Below are 12,309 nucleotides of genomic sequence, written 5' to 3'. Positions count from 1 at the left end.
CGAAAACCACTTTTCACTGTTGGCATGTTGGTGTAGGGTGGTATGTTGACAGTACCTTTATTTTTTATTTTTTAGTGGGGGTACCGATAGATGTTGTCAGAGTCGAAAATCCAACGCAAGAGCAAATTGATGAGATGCACCAGAAATTCATAGAACAATTAGTAAATTTGTTTGACACATATAAATACAAGTACTTGGTAGATCCAGAAGCGAGTATTTTGGTGTTAGAATAAATCTTTTAAAAAACCGAGGATTAGGGTCTTACAAAAATAATAACCATAGAGACAAGTATTTGATTATACGATTTTTTACTCGTCGTAACCCGTGGGGTGGAGCTTAATTGCAATATCCTTATTCTTCTACAAGAAATTGCTATGTGCAACATGCTTTTGAGTAATCGTGTTGTTCAAAGCAAACTATATGTATTAAGTACAAAGAAAGCCAAAAAATAAGCTCCACCCATTCGTTTCCATCTCAATCTGGGTTTAATTTTTACTTAATACACATAGTATTCCTTGGACAACACGATACTCAAAAACATGATAATTTTCTGTAGAGAAATAAGGATTTTGCAGTTAAGCTCCGCCCGCTTGGCTCACGACGAATTAAAAACATCATCACAAATGCGATAGGGCGGGTGGGCGGGGCTTATATTTTGCCATTTTTTCTTAATATACGTAGTCATCTTTTCACGACAAAAACTTAAACATGTTTACTTAAGTCGCATGATTGCTGCATTGTGTTTTAAAAAAAATATTTAAAGTACGAAATCTAGTCACAGATATTGAGGCTGGATGTATTTCTTAAGCCGTGTAAGTATAAATGTGTGTTTCCATTTTTTTCATTTTACATAAATGAAAAAACAATGCTGCAAATAAAAAAAAATTACACTAATAAAACTAATGCTAATTTTATGTAAAATAATGTCGCAGTCAACAACTGGCATAGATAATGGGGAACATATTTTTAAAACTGTATTAAATGTATGTATTAACAAGAATAATAACAACAAGTTTTCAAAAAAAAAAATATATAAATAAATAAGAAAGTCATTTAAGAATTTCAACTTTAAGGGATAAAAAAAAATGTTAATCTAATATTGTAGGATCCAACCACGGTCATTCTCAACTGTACTGCTGTATATACGTATATACAATTAAAAATAATTTCGTAGTATTCAAAAACACTACCGTTGAAAATTCCGAAGAAAATACTTGCCTATTCAAAAATATTTTATATTATTAAAAATAACCCATATTTCAAGGACACGATAATTCAATATCTTATATTGTAACAATTGACGTAATGTCACAAACAACAATTATTTTATTTACCATTGATTCTGATACTTAGCACATTATCATCTTTCATGGTTTTCACAAATGCACATTTAATGTCCAATCCAATGGCAGTTTAGACTTAAAAAAACAAAAACATGTAGTACCCTATTGTTACGATTGACGGGCGAATAATAAATCGGGCGTTGGTAAAACTCAAAAATTTATTTCTTCAGGTCGAATTACAACACTATCTATTGCAACGAATATGTACAGAAATTATTCCGGCGCTCTCGACTGTCTTCACTGGATGAATGAATCCATTACCTACGGTCGCCTCTATTTAAACCCATAGTCTCTGATCGAGATCCTTCACGAACATCCATCGCGACTCCGCTTCGAGACTCCCCTGGACGCCGCTTCGAGACGCTCCAGGCCTGTCTTTATGCGCCCGCCTCTCGGCCGTCAACAGCGATGATTCACCCATCAGCGCCGTGCGTACGTCCAGAAGGCTCTCGACCGCCATAGGCGTCGTACTGGGGCGGCGTAAGGGTGTATTTCGTAACACTATTCTTCATCATTTAAGAGCGCTAAACCCAACAATAAAATTCCGGGTTAATTTGATTACTTGCAAAAATGGTAAGTAAAATTCAAAATTGTGTATATAATCCATACAAATTTGTAGCTTTTTGTAGCAATTATTAGGAGTCGAATTAATTCCTTTAACTGAACCTTTACACCGGCGAAAAGAAGCTTTGGCTGCAGGGGCATATTTTGCTATGTTTTCGTATGGAGGATACTTAAGTGTACTGTTTGGTGTATATCTATTGTTTACACGCTTTTGGTGGCTATCATTAATATACATCTGCTGGATATACTTGGACAGAAAAACTTGTAAAAATGGCGGGCGACCCTCCGATTGGATACAAAAATGGAGTTGGTGGCGGCATTTACGGAACTACTTTCCAGTACGTACCGTACTAGTACCAGGTTTTGAACTAACTCCAGACAAAAATTTTCTTTTTTGTTGTTTCCCTCATGGTGTAATACCTTGTGGTCCGTTCTCATCGCTACTAAACCCAGAAAATCTATTACAAAAAATGCATCCAGAACTGACAGTTAAAGCAGCAGTAATGGAACAATTCTTCCATTTACCTTTTGTCAGAGAAATATTTCTCGGGATAGGTGGGATTTCTTGCTCGGCTAAATCGTTGACGTATGTATTAACTACACCCCAAGGAGGACACGGGGTTATTTTGTATCCTGGTGGAGCAGCGGAAGCAATGTATGCACGTCCAGGACAACATAAATTAGTGTTGAAAGACAGGAAAGGGTTTGTTAAAATCGCTTTGAATACTGGCGCACCTTTAGTACCAGTTTTTACGTTTGGAGAAGTAGACCTATTTGACCAAATTCAAAATCCTTTAATATGTAGGTTTCAACTATTTTTCAAAAAACTATTCCGTTTTACTATTGCTTTGCCTCTTGGAAGTGGATTTTTTCAGACGTATTTTGGATTGATTCCACGACGAAAACCACTTTTCACTGCTGGTAAGTTGGTTAGACTGTTATGTTGAAAGTACTTTTATTTTTATTTTTTAGTGGGGTTACCGATAGATGTTGTCAAAGTCGAAAATCCAACGCAAGAGGAAATTGATGAGGTGCACCAGAAATTCATAAAACAATTAGAAAACTTGTTTGACACATGCAAGTTTGATTATATGGTAGATTCAGAAGCGAGTTTGTTACAGTTAGAATAAATTTTTTAAAGTGCATACCACGGGTTAGAGTATTAAAAAAATTGGTCTAAAGAGTTTAGACAGTAATTCCCTCGCTGTCGGAAACGTGACGACTGCATGCCTATTATGTTTTTTTTTCGCAGTAGATTTCGGTTTTGTAGTTCCTGAGTAAATCAATAAAATAAATTTACACATGCATTTTTTTTGAGTCACCCGGTATATGCAAATTCAAAAAATATGAATGGGATGATAAATAACAAGTACAGACTCATCAGATTTTGTACATTCTAGATAGGATTTATTCAGCAAACTTTTGAGTTGACGTCATCAGTTTTTTGGAGACGATAACCAAATATATTTTGACTAAAAATTTATGATGCTCTTTATAGCCTTAAAACATCTGCAACATTTTAAAGCATTCGGGTTAGCAGATTCAAAATTAAATTGCAAAATGTTGTTTTATAATTTTGATTTTTTTTACAAAAATCTGGACGTTTCGGGTAAAAACTCAAACTCGTAAACTACATGTGTTACGTTATTTTATACAATTTAAAGCCCATTTTTTGAAAGTTACTAGTGTAGTATTACACTATAGATGTGTACAATTAAAAATTATGTAGTATTCAAATAACATTAATGTTAAAAAATCTGAAAAAAAAATCAAACATTTTGAAATTTTAACTATTCCTTAATTAAAAAAAAACTATTTAATTCGAGGACACTCGTGACTACTCAAGCTCTTGGTCACATAATATCAGTAAATATCTACTTACATTGTGGATATCGCTTTTATAAATGGACATTTATTGTATAACAATGGATTGAGTTAGGAAGAAAACCTGTATACCCACTTTCTGACACTACTTAAGCACGATAAACCCAACAATAACGTTCCGCGTTAACTTGAAGTTCGAAATCCATAAATCTATTTCTCCTGATTTCTTATAAAAATGGTAAGTAAAATTGTGGATAATATCAGTAACAATAACCTTAATTAATATTGCTTTTTGAATTCCAATTTTGTATTTATCTTTTTCATTAGTAGTGTAGTAGTGTTAGTATTACTAACGGTTGAAGGTCGCTTAAAGGTTAGAAATTATTGTTACTTACCTCTCGACCAATCCAAGAAATTTGTTGGTTGGATGTGGTTGGAACCAACAAATAATGAACTTTATGTACAGTAGGGTACATTTCTATTTGTCAAGTTAACAACCTAAATTTAAAAACTGAGGCTGCGGAAAAGGTTTAAGTACTTCAAAAAACATTGGTACTGTTTGTTCCTTACATCGCATTATAACATTCTAACATTTGGCGTCTTAAAAGCTCAAATTTTTAAATTCAAGTTGTGATCTTGACATATACGGATGTATTTGTGATAATTTCTATGTTGTTTGGACTAAAAAAAAGTGCGTCAATGTAAACCTGTTGTGTGTTCAAAGTATGGGAGTTTGCGAATGTACTCAATAAAAAACCTCGTACTTTTAAACATTTCCGAATTTAAACACACCCAGTGCACACTGATTTTGCAGCAAATATTAGGACTCAAATTGATCCCGTTAACTGAACCTTTACACCGACGAAAAGAAGCTTTGGCTGCAGGGGCATATTTTGCTATGTTTTCGTATGGAGGATACTTAGGTGTACTGTTTGGTGTATATCTATTGTTTACACGCTTTTGGTGGCTATCATTAATATACACCTGCTGGATATACTTGGATAGAAAAACTTGTGAAACTGGCGGACGATCGTCCCCCTGGATACAAAAGTGGAGTTGGTGGCGTCACTTACGGAACTACTTCCCAGCACGTACAGTACTTGTGCCAGGTTTTAAACTAGATCCAAAGAAAAATTACTTTTTTGGTTGCTTTCCTCATGGTATAATACCCCACGGTCCGTTCTCGTCGTTACTAAGTCCAGGAACTACATTACAACAAATATACCCAGAAATGACAGTTAAAATAGCACCAATGGAACAATTCTTCCATTTACCTTTTGTTAGAGAATTAGTTCTCGGGAAAGGAGGGATTTCTTGCTCGGCTAAATCATTGACTTACATGTTAACTAGACCTGAAGGAGGATTTGGAGTTAGTCTGTCTCCAGGTGGAGCAGCAGAAACAATGTACGCACGACCAGGACAACATAAATTAGTACTGAAACACAGAAAAGGCTTTGTTAAAATCGCTTTGAAAACTGGGGCATCTTTAGTACCAGTTTTTACGTTTGGAGAAATAGACTTGTTCGACCAAATTCAACATCCTTTAGTGTGCAGATTTCAACTATTTTTGAAAAAACTATTTCATTTTACTTTTGCTTTGCCTCTTGGAAGTGGGTTTTTTCAGACGTCTTTTGGTTTGATTCCACGAAGAAAACCACTTTTCACTGTTGGTAAGTTGGTGTAGGCTGCTATGTTGAAAGTACTTTTAACTTTTTTTTAGTGGGGCTACCGATAGATGTTGTTAGAGTCGAAAATCCAACGCAAGAGGAAATTGACGAGTTGCACCAGAAATTCATAAAACAGTTAGTTCACTTGTTCAATACATACAAATATGATTATTTGGTAGATCCAGAAGCGAGTGTTTTAGAGTTAAAATAAATATGAAAAAAATAAAAATAAAGATATACAATACAAAAGCAGTTTTTTTATTGAGTGGACTCAGTACTGTCTTCTCTAAAATTTCTTTGCAAGATTTTCAACTTCCATAGCTGTTTCTAGGTTTAATAACACGTTGGCAGTACTGACGAAGTGCCACCTAACGAATTTGTTTCTTAAACCATATGGATACAACCCTTGAGTTTCCATTCTTGCCAGGTTTTTAAATGGAAAAACAATGTTTCAGATAAAATTAATCCAATGAACAAATATTTACGTATTGTTTAAGTAAACAACCTTCGTCAGTACCGTCTGTTCTATAATGCAACTTCTGTGTTGAATAATGTCGAAGATTACCTACAAAACTCGCCAAGCTGACATCGGTACTACTTGAACGAAAACACCAGGGTACAGGGAGGTCGTCCAATGACCTGGGTCAAAAACCTATCGTACTGACCGTACCTCAAAAACTATTTCCTACGAAGAGATCAGTACTTTGTTAAGATGTGGATATGGAAGGTACTGCCTCTTGGACGATTTCGGTATTCTTATGATACATGAACCAGTTACAGGGGCGATGGTTCAGTTGTTTGAAGAATACAAATATAAGTACTTGAAAAATCGAGAAGAAAAAAACGTTAAAATTTATTTGCTCAATTTGGCTACTTATTTATTAGTGTTTTCTTTTGTCTGAAAAATGATTCGTCAAAATAAGTGAAAAACTGGTAATAATTTCTCCTAGTACCACCAAATTCTAAACAAATACAAAAGTATGCCTACAACACCAATAATAATTCCAAGGAATGTTCTTTGAATAACCTAAAACAAAAATAATTAAAAATAAAACAAACCAGTAGTTGTACTTCACCATATTTTGCCACTCCCTATTCTTAATACATTTTTTGTAGCTCATCCCAGAAAAAGTAACAGAATTATAAAGAGGAATCCAGTTCATCGGAAACAGTTTAAACAGAACCTCATCAAGCAACTTTCTCAAATGGTAGGACCGTCTGGTCACCAAATCCCTCATTTCCACATAATTATACATAGCCAGGTCACAAATAGCAAACGCATCCTCTGTACGCTTCTTACTAAACTCTTCCACAGAAGACCCAATATCATTTTTATTCGCATACAGTATATCATCCAAAATAAAACAATCTTCGAACCCGGCATTCATACCTTGCCCGTAGAAAGGCACCATGGCATGGGCCGCATCACCAACAATCAAAAATTTCCGCCCCACATGATACGGATTACACTTTATAGAAACCAAAGGCGACGGTTTCACTTTAAAAAAATCAGAAACAAGTAACTCTTCTCCAATCAGCTGTACGGCGTCAGGAAACGTCACTTTGAAAAATTGTATCAACTGGTGGCTGTTTTTCAAAATTTTGAAGTTGACAAAAGGCATGAATAAGGTAACAGTCCAGGACTTGTCTTGGTTGGGTAACGCGATCATCATGAACTCGCCTCTTGGCCAGATGTGTAGATGGTTTGGGAGCATTTTGTGCCCATTTTTTGGTGGAATTTTCAGCTCGAGGTAGCCGTGTTTGATGTAGGTTTGACTGAACTCGAAAAGCGGAGTTTGCTGCATGAAGCGGCGCAGAGTGCTGTAGGCGCCGTCGGCTCCGATGATCAAATCAGCACTGTGAGTCTCAACTTCTTGCGACTTTAAACTGGAAAAGGTTGGTAAGTGTTTAGATTTTTTGTTCGGGTGGGTTACTTCAAAACTGTGATCGTCTCGTCGTCAAAATTCGCACTGATGAGTCTGTGGTGGAAGAAGATCTTGACGTTTGAGTGGTTTTCCAGTTCCGTGAGTAAAGTTCTGTTTAGATAATTTCGGCTGATTGAATAAATGCACTAGAAATTGTTTTAAGTACAAAATAGTAATAATAATAATAATGTACTTGGCCAGTTGTGGGATCGTAAGCAACGCTTTTGGTTTTTCCTTCCAAGTCGTGCAAAAGTCTCCCTTTCATTGGGATTGCGTTACCAATGATCAAGTTTTCAAGCCCTACAGCAGACAGTGCCCTTCTTCCCCTATTAGATAGTGACATATTGATCGATCTTCCACGAAGTAACTGTGCACATCTTATATCTACAACACGGTGTTAATAATAATAATAATAATAATAATAATAAACTTTATTGCCCAACAGAGGTACTCCAATCACAACACTATATACTAAAACTTTACCTTCTCTGTATTCGAAAACTGTAACATGGTATCCCTTCTTAGCCATAAAAATAGCACACAAAGATCCAACCTATAAAACAATATACGTGTTATAATTTGTTTACACACTTTTTTGTATATTACCAAACCGCCACCGACAACAATTACGGTCTGAATGTCATTATTAGTGGTCATTTTGTTGTAAAAGCTGGCGGAGGACTGAAGTTACGTTTAAAGGTTTCTAGCTCAAGACACTTGATATGTACTGTAATCTCGTTAGTGTTGGATTTCATTTGGGTTTCTTTCCCTTCTGTTAATTAATCCCAGTGTAAACTTAAATTTCAGCAATACTTAATCGCTACGGTTTTTTTACGTAACTGAACTCTAAATCCTTCATTAAATAATGCTGCCGGTTACACAAGTCCAAGGCTTTTGGACGGTATTTGCTTATAAACCCATTACACATTATTCCAGTTGGGTACATAATATCCATTACTTTTTTAATTCTAGATCCTGTAATTCAACTTTTTCGAAAAAGTTGAACAAAATACCAGCAAAATTTTCTCTTAAATATGTCCTGAAGGGTTTAATTGTTTGAAAAAACTAATTATTATGTTGAATTTGATATTTTTTTCGTTTTCAGCTTCAAATGGTAGTAGTAAATCAACGATGGTCTTGGTGAAGACGCTTCAACTTAGAGATCAGCGTCCACGATTTGCAGAAAACTCGTCTGTAATTGGCTATTTCAAGTACGTGAAAGTCAAGCGCAGCGATATCAGATGGTGTTTAATAAATGATACTCATTAATTTTTCATTGTATTATAACGGTTAATTTCATGTTTTTTGGACTTTTCACACCCCTAGAGTATGAAACAATATGTCTTCCGTTTGTGTTGTCTGTCGTCTGTTGTCAAATTTTAGATTTATTTTACAAATATCGTAAAAATTATATGACGTTATTTCAAAATTTTGCAAGGTAAATCCTATTTAATTTTTATAAAATAATACTTCTATATCTGTTATTTATGAATTTGACTTTTCTACCCTAGATGCCCAGATTATGGGGGAAAAAACTGTATAACAACATTTTATAATTTAAGCTAGAAACTGCAAAACCAATAAGGCTAAGCAAAATTTATTTTTTTGTCCCCTCCAAAAACTTGATGACGCACCAACTCAAAATTCTGCTGGCTAAATCGTACCTAAAATGTGTAAAATATTTCGAGCCTATGCTTGTGGTTTGTCAGATTTTATTCACATTTCTTAAAATTGTTTATACAGGGTGTTATTGAAAGGTACGTACAACAAAATGGACAGTTCTTCGCGAAGTCTAAGAAGTCGGAAAAACTTATTTTGTCTTATCAAAATTTTAAGAGGAAAATTAACCCTTATCCAATCTTTTTAGACGCCACTGAAGGATAAATAGGTAAAATTAATTTATTTTAGTAAATCCTAGCAACTGTAACAATAAAACTTTTGTCAAGACTAAATGTTGCTATAGAAACGAAAGATGATCTTTTTATCAGAGGCGTACAACGAATTTGGACATAAATTTTAATAATTTTTATCTCTAAAAGGAGAACACTTTTACCTGAACTTTTTTTTAACTTTTAGCACCCATACTTCGAGACCAATTGCCGATTTTATTTTGTACGTACCTTTCAATAACAGGCTGTATAGGACGATTCAAAAAAAAATAACGAACTCTTTTATTGATCAAATGAAAAACGGCTAACCTTATTTTTCCGAAATTTTGAAAATATAGTATTGTTGTTATTAGTGACACATTGTACCTATCCAAACTGGTATATGTACCCTTGCAAAAAAATTGTATTATTAGAAACATGCACATAGCGTACGTCATGAGCTATATATAGTTTAATTATTCACACACATCTTTATTTTAACTTATAGAGGTTATGTTATAACAAAAATAAAATTTTATAATTTATCTAAAAAACAAACTGATTTGGTTTAGATGTTTTTACTTCAGGGACGAAGGAAGTTTTGTCTAAATAACTTTTTTTAATAAATAGTAAAAGACAGTAGTGGAGCAACGTCGTTTCTAATATGGAAACACAGGTGAACTAAATTTTCGAAAAAATGTTTAGAAAAAAATGGGTCCATCAGGCGACTGGCAACTTCCATGTTTTCTCGACGTTTTACGACCCCAGCATGAAAAAGTAAGTTTGACATTTACGTCTGTCTGTCGTCTGCAGACAGATAATCTTCTAAACTACCAAAAAACCGGGAAATGTCAGAAAAAAATTTGTCAGATTTTATTTAGTTTTTATAGTTTGAAACGGATTTTTAGAATTTAGATTAAAAAACTGCCACTTATATGTCAGAAATGTTAGAAATGTCAGTTGCTTTTTAACAAATACTAGTGTCAAACAGGCAATAATTGACATAAATTAACAAATTAAATTTTCAATGACAGAATAGTTACTAAAATTAGTTACTAAAATCCATAATTACATTGTAGACATATACGAAGGTCAACTGCCAAGTGAGCGTAAGCAAAGGAAGTATTATTTTAATCGAGTCCGTCGGCCAACTCTCTACTTTAACATTTTTTCGACCTTTCATGAACCCTAGAAGACGAAGAAATAGATCTCCCGTTTCCATCTGTCTGTCCGTCTGTCTGCTGTCCCGGATTTTTATTAGACAGATAATATCCGAAAGTAATAGACCGATTGTTGTGAAATTTTGTATTTATATTAGGAATATCATGTAGATGGTAAAACGCTAACCAAAATTTGCCCAATAATGTGATGACGTCACTTCAAAATTGTACATAATAAATGAGTTTTAAATTGTATAAAATAACATAGTCCTACACATGTAGTTTATGACTCCGAATTGAGTTTTTATCCGAAACGTCCAGATTTTTTGAAAAAAAATCAAAATCATGAAACAACATTTTGCAATTTAATTTGGAATCTGCAAAACCGAATGCTTTGAAATCTTGCAGATAATTTACAGTTATGATAATCATGATAAATTTGTATTCAAAATATATTTACTTGTCCCCTCCAAAATATTGATGATGTCATCTCAAAACTTTGCTGAATCTAAAATGTACAAAATATGATGAGTCTGTACTTGTGATTTATCATTCTGTTCATATTTTTTGGATTTGCATATACAAGGTGACTCAAAAAAATTAATGAATGCGTGAATTTATTTAATTGATTTAATCAGGAACTGCAAAACCTAATGCTTTGAAATCTTGGAGATATTCTACAGCATGGTAAATTTTTAGTCAAAATATATTTCCTCATCCCCCCTAAAAAATTGATGACGTCACCCCGAAATTTTGCTGAATAAATCCTATCTTAAATGTACAAAATATGATGAATCTGTACTTGTGATTTATCATTCCATTCATATTTTTTGAATCTGCGTATACAGGGTGACTCAAAAAAATTATCATTGTATTTCAGGAGCAAAGGAAGTTCTGTCGAAACAACTTTCGACCAATTTTTCATAGTGTGTCCACTATATATACCGGGTGTAGAATCGTTTTTGGAACATAGGGCTTTTACATATAAAAACAGAAATTTGAAAATATTTGTTTCTCTAATTATTTTAGGTCGACACGTGAAACGAAAAGTATAAAAAACTGTATCTAAATCATTCTTCAATATTTTCGTTACATGTTATGGTATTGAAATAAAAAGAAAAAAAGAATTATTAAGTTAGGGTTAATCTAAACCTGATGTATTAGTCGATTATGAATCCGTTTTTATTTTTATTTTTTATCACAGTCACTTTATAATTTTTTTTCTGCAATATTTTCCGCATGGTTCATGTAGCCCATATCTCGCAAGGTTTATTTAATACTTTAACAACCTGACTTGTTCTGAATTATTTAATACTTTAACGTGTCATCAAGTACATTAAATTTGGTATCTACAGTATAGCATATCAGAATACATCACTGCGAAGTCACGTATAAAACTTTGTAACAAAGACTTTAATGTAATTTATGTCAAAATTTTCATGAGGTTTATACATTACAAACTATATTCAGGCATGGGTACAGCCAACAAATTTTCCATTTTAACCATGTTTTAAGTTTCATGTTGTGAAAAAAAGTTTACACATATTAAAACAAAAAGACAAAATGAAAGCCCGCCCACCCGCCCGATCTCAATTGTGATGAATTTTTTTTATTCGCCGTGAACCAAGGGGACAGATCTTAACTGCAAAATACTTATTTCTTTCCAAGAAATTGAAAACATGTTTTTGAGTATCGTGTTGTTCAAAGAATACTATGTATATTAAGAAAAAAAGACTAAATATAAACCCCGCCCACCCACCCCATCTCAATTGTGATGATTTTTTTATTGTTAGAAACTCAAAATAGGTTTAAAATGGTAAATTTTTGTAGGGAAGTATGGATTTTGCAATTAGGCTCCGCTCCTAAGTCTACCAACGAATGAAAACTTCATTACTATTTAGATAAGGGCAGGCATGGGTAGGCTTTAATTTTTCCTTAATAGTCATAGGATTCTTTAA

General features: G+C 33.7%; 2 protein-coding genes across 2 annotated transcripts; one reads left to right on the top strand and one right to left on the bottom strand.

Moving 5' to 3' along the window:
• The first annotated feature begins 3,888 nt into the window (after positions 1 to 3,888).
• Positions 3,889 to 5,808, top strand: LOC135127360 (2-acylglycerol O-acyltransferase 2-like). The gene is made up of 4 exons (XM_064053806.1): positions 3,889 to 3,969; positions 4,546 to 5,401; positions 5,452 to 5,599; positions 5,730 to 5,808. Exons 1-4 carry the CDS (start codon positions 3,967 to 3,969, stop codon positions 5,806 to 5,808), a joined length of 1,086 nt encoding a protein of 361 aa, XP_063909876.1. The 5' UTR covers positions 3,889 to 3,966.
• A 527-nt stretch (positions 5,809 to 6,335) lies between these two features.
• On the bottom strand, positions 6,336 to 8,218 carry LOC135126550 (kynurenine 3-monooxygenase). Its single transcript, XM_064052582.1, has 6 exons — positions 7,930 to 8,218; positions 7,807 to 7,876; positions 7,517 to 7,707; positions 7,333 to 7,469; positions 6,475 to 7,285; positions 6,336 to 6,425 (listed from the first exon to the last, which is right to left on the bottom strand). The coding sequence occupies exons 1-6, from the start codon at positions 7,978 to 7,980 to the stop codon at positions 6,345 to 6,347; spliced, it is 1,341 nt and encodes a 446-aa protein (XP_063908652.1). The 5' UTR covers positions 7,981 to 8,218; the 3' UTR covers positions 6,336 to 6,344.
• Between the last annotated feature and the right edge of the window lie 4,091 nt (positions 8,219 to 12,309).

The sequence above is a fragment of the Zophobas morio genome, unplaced genomic scaffold (assembly GCF_036711695.1).
Source record: "Zophobas morio isolate AGI-343-1 ecotype UQ-CSIRO unplaced genomic scaffold, CSIRO_AGI_Zmor_V1 ptg000011l, whole genome shotgun sequence".
In the NCBI taxonomy this organism is placed as follows: domain Eukaryota; kingdom Metazoa; phylum Arthropoda; class Insecta; order Coleoptera; family Tenebrionidae; genus Zophobas; species Zophobas morio.
The sequence above is the reverse complement of the archived record's forward strand: the minus strand, read 5'-3'. Positions and strand labels throughout refer to the sequence as shown.

What these genes read in the sequence shown, in the direction of transcription:
- LOC135127360 (XM_064053806.1), top strand. An exon ending in AAAACCACTTTTCACTGTTG is followed by an intron (nt 5,402 to 5,451) that starts GTAAGTTGGTGT and finishes ACTTTTTTTTAG; the next exon opens with TGGGGCTACCGATAGATGTT. An exon ending in CCAGAAGCGAGTGTTTTAGA is followed by an intron (nt 5,600 to 5,729) that starts GTTAAAATAAAT and finishes AGCTGTTTCTAG; the next exon opens with GTTTAATAACACGTTGGCAG.
- LOC135126550 (XM_064052582.1), bottom strand. Translation starts at nt 7,980, where the DNA reads ATGACCACTAATAATGACATTCAGACCGTAATTGTTGTCGGTGGCGGT. An exon ending in TTGTTGTCGGTGGCGGTTTG is followed by an intron (nt 7,877 to 7,929) that starts GTAATATACAAA and finishes ATTGTTTTATAG; the next exon opens with GTTGGATCTTTGTGTGCTAT. An exon ending in ATAGGGAGTGGCAAAATATG is followed by an intron (nt 6,426 to 6,474) that starts GTGAAGTACAAC and finishes TTTTTGTTTTAG; the next exon opens with GTTATTCAAAGAACATTCCT.